General features: G+C 40.8%; 2 protein-coding genes across 2 annotated transcripts in view; both read right to left on the reverse strand.

Moving 5' to 3' along the window:
* Positions 1–19,150, reverse strand: part of LOC310637912 (protocadherin alpha-5-like) — a 121,176-nt gene extending 102,026 nt beyond the window's left edge. Inside the window, exon 1 of the mRNA XM_083358533.1 lies at positions 16,704–19,150. Within this exon, the coding sequence (XP_083214659.1) occupies positions 16,704–18,281 (1,578 nt within the window). The 5' untranslated portion in view covers positions 18,282–19,150. The remainder of the gene's footprint in view (positions 1–16,703) is intronic.
* LOC310637667 (protocadherin alpha-3-like) lies at positions 8,829–11,300 on the reverse strand (the record flags this gene model as incomplete). Its single annotated transcript, XM_083358170.1, has 1 exon — positions 8,829–11,300. The coding sequence occupies one exon, from the start codon at positions 11,298–11,300 to the stop codon at positions 8,829–8,831; it is 2,472 nt and encodes an 823-aa protein (XP_083214296.1).
* Positions 19,151–20,868: the final 1,718 nt, after the last annotated feature.

The raw sequence follows: 20,868 nt of genomic DNA on the forward strand, positions 1-20,868 counted from the left end.
ATCCAACTTTCCAATTACTCTGATTTCCCCAGTATCAGAATTTATACTAAACATATTTCTGAGTTGTTGAGGTAGGTTATTACTAAAAAAATAAGAGATTTCACTATTAATCCCCTCATCTAAGTCTGTAGCATTCAGAGTAATAACTAACGACCCAATAGCTGTATTTTCTAGCAATTTCACCCTATAAACAGATTGGTTAAATACAGGAGGGTTGTCATTTACATCCAGCACATTGATGACCAGCTGAACACTTCCTGTGAGTTTTGGTTCACCCCCATCAGTGGCTGTCAGTACTAAATGATGCACAGGGCTCTCCTCCCTGTCAAGTGGAACCTTTAACACAAGTACTACAGATTTACTCCCATCTTCATCATTTCCTGAATCAAGAGCAAAATTTTTGTTTGGGCTGAGCTTGTAATTTAACAGAGCATTAGTGCCAATATCTGCATCAGAGGCTCCTTCTAAGGGGAATCGGGTACCAGATTTTATCAATTCAGCCATGCTCAGGATCTGTTCCCTGGCAGAGAAGACGGGAGCATTGTCATTCATGTCTTTGACTTCCACCTCCACATGAAAGAACTTCAGAGGTTTCTCCACAATCACCTCCAGATGAAGGACACAGTCTGCAGTCTTGGCACACAGCTCCTCCCTGTCTATCTGGGAATTTACAAACAAGATCCCATTCTGCAGGTTTACCTCAAAATACTCCTTCTCTCCTTTGGACAGCATCCGGAACATCCGAGGCACCAGCTCGCTCACCTCCAACCCCAGATCCTGGGCGATGCGGCCCACAAAGGTGCCGTGCTGGGATTCCTCCAGCACAGAATAATGGAGCTGGCCGCTCCCCATTTTCCAGGCGGTCTGGAGCAGAAGCAGCTGCAGCAGCCCCTTCGGCCAGGTAAGCATCGCAGACACAGGCACAACACCCACAAGCTCTGCTCTTGTTCTCTAAATACCTTGCCTTCAAGGGGTCAGGAGCGGAGCCCACGTAGCCCAGCCATGCTGGTAATTCTTTCATAGGTTGGATCTTGGCTTGTTATGATTTCTCTGTTTTTTTTTCTTTTGTTTAATAATCCCATTGTGGATCTGGCTGGCAGGAATGTCGGTCCCTTTAAGGGAGGGACTCTGCATTTTCAGTTTCACTTAAAGGGTTTCCTTAGGAAACAGCGACCTCTTGTGACTGAATTTCAAAATGTAGAGACAGACTTTCCTTCTGTATTCATGAGAAATATCTAATAATCATTCCATCTTCAGTCTCAAATATATTGACTTTTACATAGAGTGCTTGGCTTCATTTGTAAATCTCATACATGCATTTGTTCTTCTTTTACTGTTTTACATTCTTTTACATTGTTTTAATTAACATACATTTTTGGATAGATATTTTCATTTCTATATATAGCTATGTCAAGTGTACTTGTTTGGCTCTCTTGTTCCCTTCTCCATTGCACAAGGTGACTGTGATGCCAATAAAAGAAGACTGGACTGACTTGAAAGATTTGAACCAAAATTTCAAGATAAGGAACAATATATTGGTAGTGACAAATCCAAATATGTCTCAGGACATTTGTCTATCCATTACCTTCTTACTTACCATAGTACTTAGAAATGTGATGTTACATAGATATTTCATCTTATATATTATCCAATAGGCTGTCATATACTGCAATCCATTTGAGCATATGCAGTGTGTATAAATATTATATATTGGGAAGAAATGTTTTTGATCTTGCATGAGCACAGCATCTCTGTGCCACTGAATAAATTAGCATATCTTTGTCTGGCTTCCTTGCTGGCCTCAGGAAGGAAAATTTGCTTCACACATTGTATTTCTAATGTTGCTGTGTTAATATGTTTTCCTGACAAAAATACACAACGTTTAGGGGTATCTTTTCGGATCAATTAGGTAAAGGTTCCCCCGCACATGCGTGCTAGTCGTTTCCGACTCTAGGGGCCAGTGCTCATCTCCGTTTCAAGCCGAAGAGCCAGCGCTTGTCTGAGAACATCTCCGTGGTCATGTGGCCGGCATGACTACATGCCAAAGGTGCACGGAACGCTGTTACCTTCCCACTGTAGTGGTCCCTATTTTTCTACTTGCATGTTTACGTGCTTTCGAACTGCTAGGTTGGCAGAAGCTGGGACGAATAACAGGTGCTCACTCTGTTACGCGGCACTCGGGATTCGACCCGCCAAACTGCTGACCATCTGATCGACGAGCTCAGCATCCTAATCCACTGAGCCACCGCGTCCCTTCTAATCAATTACATCAAATGAAAAGGTTCTGCAAGGATATATTTGGAGACTCTTATTGCTTAATTTTTATATGAACTTTTGACTTTCAGTAACTGTTATGGGAGAAGAAAAAATGTTTTGCAACTTCTATATGTGGATGATGCAGCTGTCAACTCCACCCCTATACATCTTTAAAAAGCATTGTAAACTTATTGCAGAGAACACAGGCTAGCTATTGATTTCCCAAAATGTGAAGTAATGTTTGCAAATAGAACTTTAAAAAATACAACTAAATAGCCACAGGAGCCTTAGGGGAGAGTGATCATGCAATATTGGAATTCAACATTATGCAAGCACAAGCAATAGAACATAGTCAAACTAGAGTCTTGGACTTTAAGAGAGCTAATTTCAATAAACATATAGCTTGGGAAGGATTCCATGGATGAGAAACCTCAAGGGGAAAACAACTCAAGAAGCTTGGGACATTTTGAAAAGTGAGATTATAAAAGCCAGTCTAGCACAATACCAGTGAAGAAAAAAAATAACAGCTCTCAAAATAAACCAGCATGGCTGCATAAAGAACTCTCTGATAAGTTGAAAGACAAAAAGGACAAGAATAAAAAGTGGAAAGAGGAGCACATACCTAAGGCAGAATATCAGCAAATAGCCCGACTCTGCAAAGATGAAATGAGGAAAGCTAAGGCTCAAAATGAACTAAGACTTGAGACAAAACTCAAAAATAACAAAAAAAGCTTCTTTCAACATGTAAAAAACAAGAAAAAAGTTAAGGAAATGATTGGTCCATTAGTGGGAGAAAATGACAAGAAGGTGACAAGCAACAGGGAGAAAGCAGAACTACTTAACTCGTATTTTGCATCTGTCTTTACACACAGGGGAAAAAACAGTCCAACCTATCAAAAACAGTACCGTAAAAAACAGATTAGAAACACAAGTTAAGACAGGCAAGAAAACGATAAGTGAGCACCTGTCCATCCTAGACGAGTTCAAATCACCAGGACCAGATGGATTATACCCCAAGGTTCTGAAGGAATTGGCAGATGTGATCTCAGAACCACTGAACTATATCTTTCAAGGATCCTGGAGCACTGGGGAACTACCAGAGGACTGGAAAAGAGCTGATGTAGTTCCCATTTTCAAAAAAGGGGAAAAAATGGATCCAGGAAACTACAGACCTATCAGCCTGACCTCAATATCTGGGAAGATTCTGTTAAAGATAATCAAGCAATGAATGAGCAAACACCTACAGGCAAACAAAGTCATTACCAAAAGCCAACATGGGTTTGTCAAAAACAGATCATGCCAGACAAAACCTATTGCATTCTTTGACAAGGTGACAAAATTAGTGGACCAGAGGAAGATTGTAGATATAATTTACTGGACTTCAATAAGTCATTTGATAAAGTAGACCACAACTTACCATTTGATAAGATAGAAAAATGTGGGTTAGACAGCATCACCACCAGATGGATTCGTAGCTGGCTGACCGGCCGTACTCAGTGTGTGGTCCTCAATGAAACTGCATCTACATGGAGGGAAGTATGTAGTGGTGTTGCTCCAGGGCTCTGTTCTTGGCCTAGTGCTTTTCAACATCTTCATCAATGATTTGGATGAGGGGATAGATGGGGAACTCATCAAATTTGCAGACAACATCAAGCTGGCAGGAATAGCCACCGCTCCAGAATATAGGCTTAAGATACAGAAGGATCTTGACAGACTCAAACATTGGGCCCTATCTAACAAAATGAAATTCAATGGTGAAAAGAATAAGGCTCTACATTTAGGCAAGAAAAACCAAATGTACAGGCATAGTATAGGTGGTACCTTGCTCAACAGTAGTAACTGTGAGAGGGATCTCGGAGTCCTAGTGGACAATCACTTAAATATGAGCCAACAGTGTGCTGCAGCTGCCAAAACAGCCAACACAGTGCTAGGCTGCATTAACAGAGGGACAGAATCAAGATAAGATGAAGTGTTAATACCATTTTATAACGCCTTGGTAAGGCCACACTTGGAATACTGCATCCAGTTTTGGTCGCTACGATGTAAAAAAGATGTTGAGACTCCAGAAAGAGTACAGAGAAGAGCTACAAGGATATTAGGGGACTGGAGGCTAAAACATACAAAGAACAGTTGCTGGAATTGAGTATGTCTAGTTTAATGAAGAGAAGGACTAGGGGTGACATGATAGCAGTGTTCCAATATCTCAGGGGTTGCCACAAAGAAGAGGGAGTCAAGCTATTCTCCAAAGCGCCCAAAGGCAGGACAAGAAGCAATGGATGGAAACTAATCAAAGAGAGAAGAAACCTAGAACTAAGGAGAAATTTCCTGACAGTTAGAACAATTAATCAGTGGAACAATCTGCCTCCAGAAGTTGTGAATGCTCCAACACTGGAAGTTTTTAAGAAGAGATTGGACAACCATTTGTCTGAAATGGTATATAGGGTTTCCTGCCTGAGCAGTGGTTTGGATTAAAAGACCTCCAAGGTCCCTTCCAACTCTATGTTTATTATAATATTATTATTATCACAGTAACAAGATAATTTCAGCAGTATCATTTCAAATAACAAGGAGAGGTGCTCCACTGTAACAGCCATACACCCATACACACAGAGTATACTAAGCAACTACATCTAAATCTGCTATCAAGATAATGATTTTTTTTATTTATAACAGGTGAATAATTAGTTTTAGCAGCTAACAATTTTTTATACCAAAGGTTTGACCCAAATTATGTATGGAAATTGGAATATGCCATTATTGGGATAAAATCTTTGAAGTAGGGTCTGGACCTATAATTTTACCCACATTCTTTAATCTTTCCTCCCAAAACCTTCCTTCAAGTCTCTCAATAATTCTCATTTACCTTATTTGCACAAATTTGATAGGTGTTTTGTACAGAACTGGACATATAGTAGTACTTCAAGAGGGTCTAACCAATGCAGAATAGAGTGGTATTACTGCTTCCCATAATTTGAAAACTAAATTTAAATTATTGCAGTCTAAAATTATATTTCTCTTTTTAATTGTTATGACACACTACTATGTCATGTTCACTTTTAAACTGATCATATTTCTGTTCTCTAATGTACTAGTTGCCCCACCTAAATCATCTGTAATTTTATCATTTTCTTTCACCTCCTTGTTCAGATCACTAATAAAAATGTTGAAAAGAAGACCCATATTCAAGTTTGATGGTACTTTACCACATGTGAAGCCATGTCTCAGCATTTCTCAAAACTGAGTTGAAGTTATATAAATATCTAGCAATGGTTAACTGCACAGCTTTATAGACCTTTATTATTGTCTGCAATTAAATTCTTATCTATGTGTCTGATGCTTTTGTGAAGTTCTTTCCTAGGAAATAAGTTTAGGAACTTCTACTTGGTAATATGCCAAATTTAGGAACTGGTTCCCCCATGAGATTAAGAGGTTACTTCCTTTTGTCTGTCTTTGTTTTAGATTACTGCTCTGTGGTGATAAATTGGGATCTGAAGTTAAGAAGAGAAATAAAATAGAAGTCATTCCAGTCATACAAGAACATACAAATAGTTGGAGCTGAAAAAAGAAATATGTGAATGACTCTTAACTCACAACAGAACATAACAAAATTACACAGAAGGAAACTGTATAGAGCTACATTTGTCTTTAAAAGTTGTTTTTCATGATTTACACTCTTTTAAAAAGACAGAATTAATGCAAATAAAAACTGTACTGGATAAGGGAAATAATGTTTTGTAAATGAAGCAAAGAATTGATTATTTCTTTCACATAATGGCAGAATTAAGTTTTACATTAAAAAAGAAATCATACAGCTTGATGCTTCTGCGGGCAATATGTCAGGGTTGAAAATAAATAAAGATATACTGACATATTTACAGTGCTAACTTCCCAGAAATAATATATATAATTTTTAAATATTCCTTACAATGCCAAGCAAGATCCATCTATAATTATCCTTATACAGGAATTTCTACTTAAGATCTTTTCACTACAGCTAGAATACAAGTTGGAAATTGAAACTGTTTATTAGACATACGTCTGCTTCCATTTGTACAGAAACCCCACTTTCTTTGGGATAGATTTTTAAGATCTACAAAATGGGATCGTATCTTGCATCTCAACAAGTTAGAACTGTCAGTGAAATTTAAAGGTGATTATTTTTTCCAGTGCTTTTTTTGTAAAAGAAAAAGGTGCCGGAACTCACACATGTCATACAACCCGCCTTGCCTACCCTACAAGGTTCCATCCAAAAAAGGTGCCAGAACTCCGTTCTGAGCGTTCTATGAGAAAAAAAGCCCTGATTTTTTCAGATCTGCTTTCAGCGATAATTCTGAAATCCAGGCAATTCAACAAAAATGTGTTTGGCAGAAAAGCAAGAGAGGATCAAACATATATTTCTCTCCAGTGATTTTTTTTTACCCTTGGATTCTGAAAAGGTTGTTCTTTATCCAGAGAAGTTTATTGAACCACTTGGATAGTTGAGGGGAGAGAATTGTACACTATATTTTCAATATGTTTAAAGTCAAGGCAGAACAAGTTCTTTTGTTTTGGTTTTTAGCTTCTTTCTCTTTTTAGTTTTTGCTTTGCATTTTTGTTTTATTTTTAAGACTTACTGCTATGTATCATACCATGTAAGAAACGTATCAACAACATTTGACTATTAAAAATTGCAAACTAAACCAACAGTCTTCAACTAAAATATGTTTTTAAACCTATTAACTAAACTTATTAAACCTAGCAACTTAATAATATTTTAAAAGTAACCCTCCAGATCTCACATCGTGACCACATCACTAATGAAGACGTACTACAAAGATCAGATTTAGAACACCTATTGAGAACTGTGAATGAACATCAAATGCAGCTTATTGGCCGCAGCTTACCTGTGCATAAAGATTGGCATCCAAAAATTGCACTACGTTGGATGCCTTCTGGAAAAAAGAGGAAACCAGGCTGGCCTCGGAAAACCAGGCTCCAAACACTTAGAGCAGTAGTGGCAAACCTAGGGCACAGGTGACAGAGGCGGCACTCAGAGCCCTCTCTGTGGGCACATGTGCCATTGCCCCAGCCCTGCCTACCCCCATGGTCCCCTCCTCACCAGCAACGCCCCTGGAGGACAGTTACCCCCAAGCACGGCCCACGTGGAGCAGCATAGCCAACAACATGGCAGCCGGGCAGCAGGGACAAGACTCCGCCCTCACGCCCCATCACATGCAGTTGATGCTGTGGGGTCTGGGCAGAGGGCGTGGCAAACATGGTGCTGCTGGGCCACCTGGGCGATCTGTGGCAGGCCGTGGAGGCAGTGAGTGGCCCTGCGGTTGGGTGGGGTGGGGACGGAGCGGGGGCAGGGTGGGGCAGAGTAGGGGCAGGCTTGGGGGCGGGGGAGGTTTTGGGGCAGTCTCTAAAATGTTCACCATCACTGACTTAGAGGAAGATCTTAAGACTACTAAGGTCCCTTGGGGCGATGCCAAAGATGCTGGGAATGATCAAAATAGCGGGCAAACTTTTGCTGCCCAGCGTGCTCCGCACAGGGCCTGATATGGTGATGAATCCATGTCCAGACACAAATAACGGTTTAAAAAAGAGGCATTATTGTCTGTGAAGAAGTTTCTTATCTGAATGAACTGTGTTTATGATACTACTGGGGAGTTCTTAAAGAAATGAAAGAAGAAAGGGTATTACTACTAATATCCCATCTGTTTATTAGATGAAATATAAACAGAAGAATGATGATTGATGTGCAAATCAATTTCTCGATGTAGAATAGAACTAATACATGCAATTTTGGCTATTCATTTACGATCAAAACGTCAAACCTACTTTATGCAAGTATGTATGGAGAGTCCTCGTTTAGCAACCAAAATTAGGACTGGCAACTCAGTCATTACATAAAATGGTCGCCAAGTAAAACTTACTGTGCTTATGATCTTCCTTCAGGTTTCCTTTCCTTATAGACCTGTGAGAGTCATAAATGTGAGGACTAGTCACAAAATTACTTTTTCATCACTGTTTTAACTGTGAACAGTTGTTGCACTAGACTAGGGGAGTCAAACTCGCAACATCACGTGACATGTCGCGACGTAACGCGGCTTTTTTTTCCGCCAATGTGGTGGGCGCGATTTCACTACGATGCATCCGGCCTGCGGACCGGCAGTTTGACACCCCTGCACTAGACCAAAGACTCACCAAGGACTCCCCTGTAGTGCAAAATCAGAATCTATGTTCCCATTTTCACTGAAAAGGATTTTTTTTTAATTTGAAAGGACTTTAATATATTAACATGTACTTTAATTACTTAAAAGTAATAAAATTATCTAATCTATTTTTTAAAAAAATATATAAGTAGAAATGTCACTTTTTAAAAACAAAAAGAATTTAACAATGCAGAATATTTTTTTCAGTAGGTGAATTATAAACAAAAGATCAAAATAGTAGGGTGCAGTGAAGATCTTAATTATTTTTTACTTTTGAAAGACAACACTAGTCACTGTTAAATAGATTTTCGAAAAGGATCTTTTTCTATCAACCCATTCCAAAAAATATTTCCCTGGAAATAAGAATTACTTATTTTTTTATTTATATATTGTGATATTAGGGATAACGATTATCAGAACACACGTTTTGTACAGAGATGATCCAAAATATGATTTTGAATGGATGTCAAAAACTCTAAAACCAGACCAACTCACCTCTTTAGCTGAATCTGGGAGCAATTCTGTCCCATTCCTAACTTCCCCATTATCTGCAAAAACAGGAATGTTGGGACTGAAAATCATGAGGTCGCTCTTGGCACCAGCCTCTGCGCTCACCCCTGCCAGGATGTGGCTGTGGCGATTGGAATAGGACCAGCTGCCCACTTCACTGGCACAGACCAGGGTGGCCATGCCAGGGCCATAAACCATGGATTCCTTTGCCTTGCAGTGACATCGCAGGGCCACGTAGATGAGAGTGGCCAGCAAGAAGAGGCTGGAAACAGAGCAGATGGCAATGATCAGATAGATGTTGATTGAGTCCACTAAGGGCATGAAGGTCTCTCCTGATATTGGATGTTGATTATACTTTTTAATGTTCTCGGTACTTGTCACCAGTGACACACTCAGGGTGGCTGTGGCTGAGAGCTGAGGTTTTCCATGGTCCTTCACCAGAACCAGAACACTCTGGATTTTGCCTCCTCCTGACTCATCCAGAGGATATTTGGTACTCACCTCACCGCTATACTGCCCCACAGACCATGGACCGCTGCTTTCTTCAAGCATTTCGTACCTGAGCCACGCATTGTAGCCAGAATCTGCATCCAAAGCATGGATCTTGCCTACAATATGCCCAGGCATCACGGGGACCACTAGAAGAATCAGGTTCTCTTCTGACGATCCTGACAGGGCAGGTGCATTGTCGTTCTCATCCAGCACAAAGACCTGAACAGTCGCATTGCCACACAATGAGGGCATTCCAGCATCCTTGGCTCTCACCTGGAACTCCAGTAGTTTCAACTCCTCGTAGTCCAAGGACTGCAGAGCATAGAGCTTTCCACTCTCCGAATGTACAGAGATGTAGCTTGACAATGGCCACAGCTTCTCGTCTATCCAATAGGTGATCAGGGCATTCTCAGCTACGTCTGGGTCCGAGGCAGATACTGTGAAGATGTGAGCACCAGGGGGATTGTTCTCCTTCACAAAGACTGTGTAGGAGAGCTGTGGGAAAGTTGGAGCATTATCATTTATGTCACTGATAGGCACTAAGAGGCTGATGCTAGAAGACAGTGGTGGAACACCTTGATCTTCCACTGTCACAACCATCCTGTACTCAGCCACCTGCTCTCGATCTAGGACTGCACCAACAATCAGGGAGTAGTAGTTCTTGAATGTGGACTCAAGTTTGAAGGGTACTCCAGGGGGAAAGAGGAAACAGTTGGTTTGTCCATTGGTGCCAGAATCCCTGTCAGAAGCACTGAGGATGGCTACCACAGTCCCTGGAGGGGAGTCCTCTGACAGTGGCACAGAGAAAGAATTCACAAATATTTCTGGAATATTGTCATTTATATCCAACACTTCAATGAGAACTTTACAGTGCCCTGATAATGGAGAATTGCCTTTATCTTCTGCAATAATTGGAAGTTCATAGAACTTACTTTCTTCATAATCCAATTTTCCAATCACTCTGATTTCCCCATTATCAGAATTTATACTAAACATCTTTGTGACATGAAGAGCTAAGCTATCTGTAAAAAAATAAGAGATTTCCCTATTAATCCCCTCATCTATGTCTGTTGCATTCAGAGTAATAACTAACGACCCACTAGCTGTATTTTCTAGCAACTTTACCCTATAAACAGATTGGTTAAATACAGGAGGGTTGTCATTAACATCCAGCACATTGATGACCAGCTGAACAGTTCCTGTGAGTTTTGGTTCACCCCCATCAGTGGCTGTCAGTACTAAATGATGCACAGGGCTCTCCTCCCTGTCAAGTGGAACCTTTAACACAAGTATTACAGATTTACTCCCATCTTCATCATTTTCTGAATCCAAAACAAAATGGTTGTTTGGACTGAGCCTGTGGGTTAACAGTGCATTAGTACCAATATCTGCATCAGAAGCCCCTTCCAAGGAGAACTGGGTACCTGTTATCAGTTCTGATATATTCAGGATCTTTTCCCTGGCAGAGAAGACGGGAGCATTGTCATTCATGTCTTTGACTTCCACCTCCACATGGAAGAACCTCAGAGGTTTCTCCACAATCACCTCCAGATGAAGGACACAGTCTGCGGTCTTGGCACAAAGCTCCTCCCTGTCTATCCGGGAATTTACAAACAAGATCCCATTCTGCAGGTTTACCTCAAAATACTCCTTCTCTCCTTTGGACAGCATCCGGAACATCCGAGGCACCAGCTCGCTCACCTCCAACCCCAGATCCTGGGCGATGCGGCCCACAAAGGTGCCGTGCTGGGATTCCTCCAGCACAGAATAATGGAGCTGGCCGCTCCCCATTTTCCAAGCGGTCTGGAGCAGAAGCAGCTGCAGCAGCCCCTTCGGCCAGGTAAGCATCGCAGACACAGGCACAGCACCCGCAAGCTCGTTCTCTTTTTCTCTAAATACCTTGCCTTCAAGGGGTCAGGAGCGGAGCCCACGTAGCCCAGCCATGCTGGCAATGCTTTCATACATTGGATCTTGGCTTGTTGTGATTTCTCTGTTGTTCGATATTTCCCTTGCGGATCTAGCCGGCAGGAATGTCGGTCCCTTTAAGGGAGGGGCTCTGCATTTTCAGTTTCACTTAGAGGGTTTCCTTAGGAAACAGCGACCTCTTGTGGTTATAATTCAAAATGAGAAGCAGACCTCCATTCTTTATTCAGCGCCTGAGCTTCTTTTTCTTTCGAGGTCTATGACCCGAATTACTTTTCGAATTACCTGTCTGAGTCTTAGCTGGAAATGTAGCTCTTGAATCTTTTAGGCAAATGACAAGCAGGGCAAGTTCTCAAACTCATGTGATATCTTAACTGACTTTACTCCTGAAACATATTTTTGATTTCAAGACAGAAATTGACGGGCTCAGTCTTCCATTGGACATAAGATTTGTTTTAACTGAGGGCACTTTTCTAAATTTAGAAGTATATTCCTATTTTTTTTGGCCATAATCCTGTGAATAATATTGCACAAAGGCAAGTATCTGATACCACTTAAGAATGTGACAATTGTCACATAGATAGGTCACCTAACCCTCTTTTTGAACCTCATGTGATCATTCATAACCTCCACTTTAATGTGTTTTTTTAGAACAAGAAGCAGTTTTACCTGATGCAATGATATATACTGGTGAAATAGATAATTAATTTTCTGCACCAATTTGTATTTCTAAAGGGTAGTAATTTTTGGTCCTTTCCATTGATTAGCCTGTGATAGCCCTTTTTTAGCATCACCCAGCTATTGCCGAGTCTAAAAAAATGTTATTTCTTACCACTGTTATATTGCCAAAATAATCTTTAGGTGATTCTATAAGACATTCTAAGTCACTAGTCGCTAGGTTTCTTGCAACAATTTCAGATTCTGTTAATGTACCCTAATAATAAAATTGGAGCTAGTACTTCTGGGAATGCTTCTTATCTGGCTTACCTTGTAAGAATGACATATCTTGCAAGTCTTAAAGTACAATGTTTTCCCCCTTGCCTTTACAATCCAAGAACACTAGAGAGACATCTGTCACACCCCCATTGCTTCCGGGAACTCAACTGCTGTTTGTCTGACCTTTGTCTCATCTATAGCTCTGATGTCTCCTAAGAGACAGAATATTTTTTTCCACTGTATATTCCTTTTTGTTAATAGTCAGTCCTAAAAGATGAAAGCTACTACCCCCAGTGTCAAAATCTTCATTATCAACTCCAAGCCTGGTTAATGTACATGTCATTAGTTTAGTCTTCTTTAATTGCAGGCCAATTTTTTTCAATATGATTTTCATTACTAAAGTTTTCAGATCATTCAGCTGTTCAGCTGTCAAAATAATATTATCAGCGTAATGCAGGGACGTGGTGGCTCAGTGGGTTAGGACGCTGAGCTTGTCAATCAGATGGTCGGCAGTTTGGCGGGTCGAATCCCGAGTGCCGCGTAACAGAGTGAGCGCCTGTTACTCGTCCCAGCTTCTGCCAACCTAGCAGTTTGAAAGCACGTAAAAATGCAAGTAGAAAAATAGGGACCACTACATTGGGAAGGTAACAGCGTTCCATGCGCCTTTGGCATCTAGTCATGCCGGCCACATGACCACGGAGACGTCCTCAGACAAGTGCTGGCTCTTCGGCTTTGAAACGGAGATGAGCACTGGCCCCTAGAGTCAGAAACGACTAGCACGCATGTGCGGGGGAACCTTTACCTTTACTTTTAATGCAGGCTATTGATGTTTCTTCCTCCAGTTTTAAAACTGTGTTCATGTTCTTTCAATCTGGTTCCAATATACATTCAGTCTATAGGTGAAAAACACAAGGGGAGAATATACAGGTTTGTCTCACTTCTTTGCTAATCTGGAGCGAGTCTCACCATGCTCCTTCCAGACTGTGACTTCCTGACATCTTTGTTTTTCTTGCCCTTGACTTCTCTTCCCTTTTTTGGTAATTTCCAGGGTTCTGATATCCATATTCTCTCATATTTCTTGGTCTTTGGCAGTCTCTTTTCACATTCATCCTTAACAACTTCTTTGATTTCATTCAAGCAGTTCCTCTGCTTCCTTATCAATGAGGTTAAGAATTTCAAAGTGATTCTGGATATTCTTCATGAAATGGTAGGTTATGATTATATCATGGAAACTGGTTGTGTTTCTTTTTTACCTAGAGCTTGAATTTTACTTGGAACTTCCAATTGTCTGTGTTCTCCATGGAATGATAGTCACGTATATAGGCATCATTTTGATTGCTAGAAGACAATGTTAGCCAAGAAGAAATTTTTCTATGGGCAGATATTGAAAAGTGGTTCTCCTGCATCATTTTGGTTTCCTAGGCCACACAGTTCAATTACATCACCCTCAATTATTTCCAGTTGTAACATTCTAGTCCCCAACCATAGACAACACATCTTACTAGAATTGTTTTATTTCAGTCTGAACATGACCATAAAATTCATCAACCCCTTTTTCTGCACTAGTGCCTGCAGCTTAAACTTGGATGATCATCATATTAAAAGGTTCTCCACAAAGCCTAATTATTCAGTTATTGTGACTGCTTTCTATCCAAGTACTGTTCTTACTCTAACCTTCCTGATTCCTTCCTTGTCTTTCATGTCCAGAGCAGTAAATAGTATGATCTTCTGACTGAAAGTGTCCAGTTCTGATCTATTTCGGTTATCTGATCCTAAGATGTCAATGTGTACTTGATTAATTTCATCTTTCACTATCGTAAAACTTTCCCATATTCATGACTCCTAGGTTTCATGTTCTCACTATAATTCTGTCTTTACAGCTTGATTTTATTTTCTTGCATAGCAACGTCAGCAATTAGACATCCTAAAAAACTTTAATCTAGTCATGTCATAAACACCATTAATGTTCTAAAAGATCCCCAGCTCTTCCTTAGTAGCCTGTTGGAATGTCATTCAACTGGAGGCATCTGGCATTGTGTTGTCTATCACTTTATATTTTCTACCTATGTGGTTATTTTGGTAGAATACTAGAGTGATATATTCCTGCACAGTATGTAATTATGCCTTTGCCCTTATCACTAAAATAATTATTAGCCTCCTGCATCTTCCTATGTCATTGTTGCCCCATAAGGGAGCCTGCTTGCTTTAGCTGGGCAAATGGGATTACCTTCACACCTTGGTGAACCTGCTGGGATTATATATCCTTGGAATAAATTGCTGGTATTCTTCACTTCCTCTCCCAGGAGCAACTTCCTAGCACAATGAGGCAGCACAGAGGACAATTGAGGGGGCAAAGGCTTAATACAGGAATAGAGTGTAAAGCTTTGGAGGAATTCGATTGATGAACCTCAAATGTCTATTTCAAAATTTCTATCTGGTATCACAATTCAGACCTCCAAGGCTTCTTTCAACTCTGTTATTCTGTTAAATAACCCTTATTTAAGAAACATTTATTTTTAACAAGGCCACTTACATTGAAGAAAAATTGATTTCCTGTGCAACATAATCTTGGATGACTTTTATTCCAGAAATATGACTTTTATTCCAGAAATATGTCTAGTCAACATATACAATGTGAGTGTTGTTGATGAATCATTTTTTTTCAGCCAGTGAGGAACTTCACAATACTGGTAGTCCTTGCTTAACAGTGGTAGTTGAGACAAGCAACCCCATCACTAAAAGCCACATGGTCAGAAAAGGACAATGTCACATGTGGTCACCTCAACTTATGATAGCAGTTCCAGCTGCCGTTAAGCCAATCCCTCCGAGTCCTTAAGCACGCCGTGTCAGGGGGCTGCCATCAGCAACTTCCTGCAAGCTTTTCCACTGACATTGTCAGAAGCCAATAGTGAAGAGCAAACATCTCAGGTTATTGCAGCCGTCATAACTGAGAGCCCATCGCCATGTACAAGATATGTGATCAACTGACAGCAGAGATGCTACTACGATGGCCACAACTACGAGGACCAGTGGTTAAGTTTCCTCATTCAGTGATATCGTAACTCTGAATGGTCGCTAAATGAGTGGCTAATTGGAAGTCCTAAGTGAGGACGCAACGACAAATGTTTTAATCATTTTTAAAAGTTTGCAAACTGTGCTTAAAAAACACAGTATGTTTAAAAAACATAATTGAAAATTTGTATTCCATTCATTAAAGAATCAGTGTATCGACAAAAGAAAAAATCAGTAAGTACTGCACTAGAGTCCCATTTAGAGATTCAAAGATGAATTACAAACTAAAGAATCAGGCAGACAATGAACATATTTCTTTATAATGGAGTAGAAGAGAAGAAAAAATTGGCTGACGGTAAAAAAACCTTAAGATCTATTTGTGGCCACTCCCATTTCAAAAATATTTAATCGGAAAGACTACTAGGCATACGTAAAAGAGTTACGTAAGTTAGGAAACAAACTATTAACAGACTTTTAGCAATGAATTTCTATAAAAAATTATCTATGATAAAATTATGGAACATATATTGTAGTAACACTGTCCCAAAATTGGCAGTAGGAAAATATCAAGTTGAAAGAATTTCAAGCAGGATAACTTACCTCTCTAGATGTATCTGGAAGCAGTTCACTCCCATTTCTATGTTCCCCATTATCTGCAGAAACGGGAATGTTGGGACTGAAAATCATAAGATCATTCCTGACACCAGCCTCTGCACTCACCCCTGCCAGGATGTGGCTGTGGCGATTGGAATAGGACCAGCTGCCCACTTCACTGGCACAAACTAGGGTGGCCGTGCCAGGACCATACACCATGGCTCCCTTTGCCCTGGACTGACATCGCAGAGCCATATAAACAAAAACAGCCAGCAGGAACAGGCTGGAAACAGAGCAGATGGCAATGATCAAATAGATGTTGATTGAATTCACCAGAGACATGAAGCTCTCTCCTGACTGGGAGACTTGAACATCCGCTTTGATAGTCTGACCACTTGTCACCAGTGACACACTCAGAGTGGCTGTGGCTGAGAGCTGAGGTTTTCCATGGTCCTTCACCAGAACCAGAACATTCTGGATTTTGCCTCCTTCTGACTCCTCCAGAGGATATTTGGTACTCACCTCACCGCTATACTGCCCCACAGACCATGGACCACTGCTTTCTTCAAGTAGTTCATACCTGAGCCAGGCATTGTATCCAGAATCTGCATCAAAGGCATGGATCTTGCCTACAATATGCCCAGGCATCACAGGGACCACTAGAAGAATCATGTTCTCTTCTGATGATCCTGACAGGGCAGGTGCATTGTCGTTCTCGTCCAGCACAAAGACCTGAACAGTCACATTGCCACACAAGGAGGGCATTCCAGCATCCTTGGCTCTCACCTGGAACTCCAACAGTTTCAACTCCTCGTAGTCCAAGGACTGCAGAGCATAGAGCTTTCCACTCTCCGAATGTACAGAGATGTAGCTTGACAATGGCCACAGCTTCTCGTCTATCCAATAGGTGATCAGGGCATTCTCAGCTACGTCTGGGTCTGAGGCAGATACTGTGAAGATGTGAGCACCAGGGGGATTGTTCTCCTTCACAAAGACTGTGTAGGAGGGCTGTGTGAAGGCTGGAGCATTGTCATTTATGTCACCGATAGGCACTAAGAGGCTGATGCTAGAAGACAGGGGTGGAACGCCCTGATCTTCCACTGTCACAACCATCCTGTACTCAGCCACCTGCTCTCGATCTAGGACTGCACCAACAATCAGAGAGTAGTAGTTCTTGAATGTGGATTCGAGTTTGAAGGGTACTCCAGTGGGTAAGAAGAAACAGCTGATTTGTCCATTGGTGCCAGAATCCCTGTCAGAAGCACTGAGGATGGCTACCACAGTCCCTGGAGGGGAGTCCTCTGGCAATGGCACAGAGAGAGAATTCACAGATAACTCTGGAATATTGTCATTAATGTCCAACACTTCAATGAGAACTTTACAGTGCCCTGATAATGGAAAACTACCTTTATCTTCTGCTATAATTGGAAGTTCATAGAACTTACTTTCTTCATAATCCAATTTTCCGATTACTCTGATGTTCCCAGTATCAGAATTTATACTAAAAATCTTTGTGACATGAAGAGCTAAGCTATCTGTAAAAAAATAAGAGATTTCCCTATTAATCCCCTCATCTAAATCTGTTGCATTCAGAGTAATAACTAATGACCCAATAGCTGTATTTTCTAGCAACTTTATCCTATAAACAGATTGGTTAAATACAGGAGGGTTGTCATTAACATCCAGCACATTGATGACCAGCTGAATACTTCCTGTGAGCTTTGGTTCACCCCCATCAGTGGCTGTCAGTACTAAATGATGCACAGGGCTCTCCTCTCTGTCAAGTGGAACCTTTAACACAAGTACTACAGATTTACTCTCATCTTCATTATTTCCTGAATCAAGAGCAAAATGGCTGTTTGGGCTGAGCTTGTAAGTCAATAGAGCATTAGTGCCAATATCTGCATCAGTCGCTCCCTCTAAGGGGTATCGTGTAACGTATGTTACAGATTCAGCCATGCTCAGGATCTGTTCCCTGGCAGAGAAGACGGGAGCATTGTCATTCATGTCTTTGACTTCCACCTCCACATGGAAGAACCTCAGAGGTTTCTCCACAATCACCTCCAGATGAAGGACACAGTCTGCGGTCTTGGCACACAGCTCCTCCCTGTCTATCCGGGAATTTACAAACAAGATCCCATTCTGCAGGTTTACCTCAAAATACTCCTTCTCTCCTTTGGACAGCATCCGGAACATCCGAGGCACCAGCTCGCTCACCTCCAACCCCAGATCCTGGGCGATGCGGCCCACAAAGGTGCCGTGCTGGGATTCCTCCAGCACAGAATAATGGAGCTGGCCGCTCCCCATTTTCCAGGCGGTCTGGAGCAGAAGCAGCTGCAGCAGCCCCTTCGGCCAGGTAAGCATCGCAGACACAGGCACAGCACCCGCAAGCTCTGCTCTTTCTCTCTAAATACCTTGCCTTCAAGGGGTCAGGAGCGGAGCCCACGTAGCCCAGCCATGCTGGCAATGCTTTCATACGTTGGATCTTGGCTTGTTGAGGTTTCTGTGTTGTTCGATCTTTCCCTTGCGGATCTAGCCGGCAGGAACGTCGGTCCCTTTAAGGGAGGGGCTCTGCATTTTCAGTTTCACTTAGAGGGTTTCCTTAGGAAACAGCGACCTCTTGTGACCGCATTTCAAAATGGAGAAACAGACCTCCATTCTTTATTCAGCCTCTGTGATAGGAGGGCGTGCTATTCCTTTATGTATCTCTGAAGTGTAGTTTTCCTTCTTTTGTTTTTTAACTATTATATTAATCTAGATCTTATATTGATCCCTTGGTGCTTTTGTTTTTCTTTTGTTTCCTTTTTTATTCTGCACTACTTTTTTTCAAAGCTTTTTATCACTTTTTCCACAACCTATTTTCATATGATCCTGTTTAGCATGTACTAATTTGTACTAAATCTTCTGAGAAGAAAAAAGTACAGAAATCAAACATTTCCACTTTTATATTTCATTTCAAGTGACTTAACGAGTCTGTCATTGAATAACCTCACATAACAATTTTCATTAGTCTGTAAAGAAAATTTCATGAACAGAATCACAAGTCAACCTTGAATCAAGAGGATCTATCTGACTTTTTACATAACCCTTTACTGTAGTTTTTGTTTGCTCAGATAGAATTGCCCAAGTATAGAAATGACAATGAATGTTTGTTCGTGCATGTAACAGATAGTAATTGTCCACTGTTCCAAAAAAGGTAAAATATTGAAAGGCACATATATACAGATTTTAGACTTGCCTCACTATTATTGCATTTTAGTTCAATACTTGTAACTTTGTTACAATGGTTTTGGAAACAGAAATACCATTTGAAGATATTTAGAATTATAGTGAAAAAATTGAATTCATCACCATATTAAGAAATAGGGATTTATCTTTATTTACATGATATAAAGACTGGTCAATATTATGTGATTCTATATGATCAATGATTAATTATTAAATTTCAAGTATAGTTGTCTGTTTCCTTGTCTCCATTTTTCCTTTGTTTTAAGTATACTTTTCTGATATATTCCCTCCCTCCCTCCCTCCTTTCCCCTCCCAAAATGACAAAAACGAAAATAAATTTAGTAAATAAAGTTGCAAGCCTTGGGATCTAAGTTTCACTCTAGATACTTGCCTTCAGCTTGATGATTTGCTATTTGCAAGAGAGGCTCAAGATCCAGGAGGAGCTTGACAGACTCGAGCACTGGGCCTTATCCAACAAGATGCAGTGAGAAAAGTAAGGTTCTGCACTCATGAAAAACCAAATGCACAGGTACAGAATAGGTGGCGCTTGGTTCAACAGTATTAACTGTGAGAAGGATCTAGGTGTCCTAGTGGACCTATTCAAGTATGAGCCAGCAGTGTGCCGCAGCTGCCAAAAGAGCCGCTGCAGTCCTACGATGCATCAAAACAGAGGGACAGCATCAAGATCACAAGAAGTGGCAATACCGCTTAATAACACACTTATAAGGCCACACTTGGAATATTACATGCAATTCAAGTCACCGCAATACAAAAAAGATGTTGCAACTCTAGAAGGACTGCAGAGGAGAGCAACAAAGATGATTAAGATACTGGAAGCTAAACCATCTGATGAATGGTGGAGGGAACTGGCTACGTCTAATATTTCTGGCTACGTGCAAATCTTTCAACATTTCTTTCAACAAGTGAAAAACAAGAAAAGAGACAAGGAAACAACTGGTCCATAAATGGGCAAAGATGGCAAGGAGGCGATGGGCAGCAGGCAGAAAGCAAAAATGCTTAATTCATTCTTTGCATCTTTTCCTTTTTCTTTACTTAAAAGGGAAAAATAGTCCAACCTATCCAAAGCAGTACCATAAAAGACAGACTAAGAATACAAGTCAAAATAGGCAAGACAATGAGAGAACACCTGACCATTCTAGACAAGTCCAAATCACAAGGACCCAATTGATTAAATCTCAAAATTCTGAAGGAGCTGGCAGACATGATCTTGGAAACACTGAGCCATATCTTTCAAAGATCCTGGAGCACGTGTGAATTACAAGAGGACTGGAAAAGAGCTAATGTTATTCCAATGTTGAAAATGGGGGAGGGGAAATGGATCCAGGAAACTACACACCAAACAGCCTGATGTCAATAACTGAGAAGATCTTGAAAAAGATAATCAAGCAACCAATCTGCAAACACTTAGAAACCCAGAAGCCAGCAGACCATGCCAGACAAAACTTATTGCATTTTTTTCACAAAGTCACTAAACTTGTGGATGAGGGAAATACTGTGGACATAGTTGACTTATACAGTAAGGCATCTGACAAAGTAGACCACAGCCCACTTCTCGGTAAGATACAAAAATTACCAGATGGATTTTTAACTGGCCGACCAACTGCACTCAACTGTAGTTCTTGATGAAACTACATATAAATGGAGGGAAGCACATAGTGGGCTATCTCAAACTTCTGTCTTAGGACCAGTACTCTTCAACATC

The sequence above is a fragment of the Vipera ursinii genome (genome assembly GCF_947247035.1).
Source record: "Vipera ursinii genome assembly, chromosome: 3".
NCBI classification, from domain to species: domain Eukaryota; kingdom Metazoa; phylum Chordata; class Lepidosauria; order Squamata; family Viperidae; genus Vipera; species Vipera ursinii.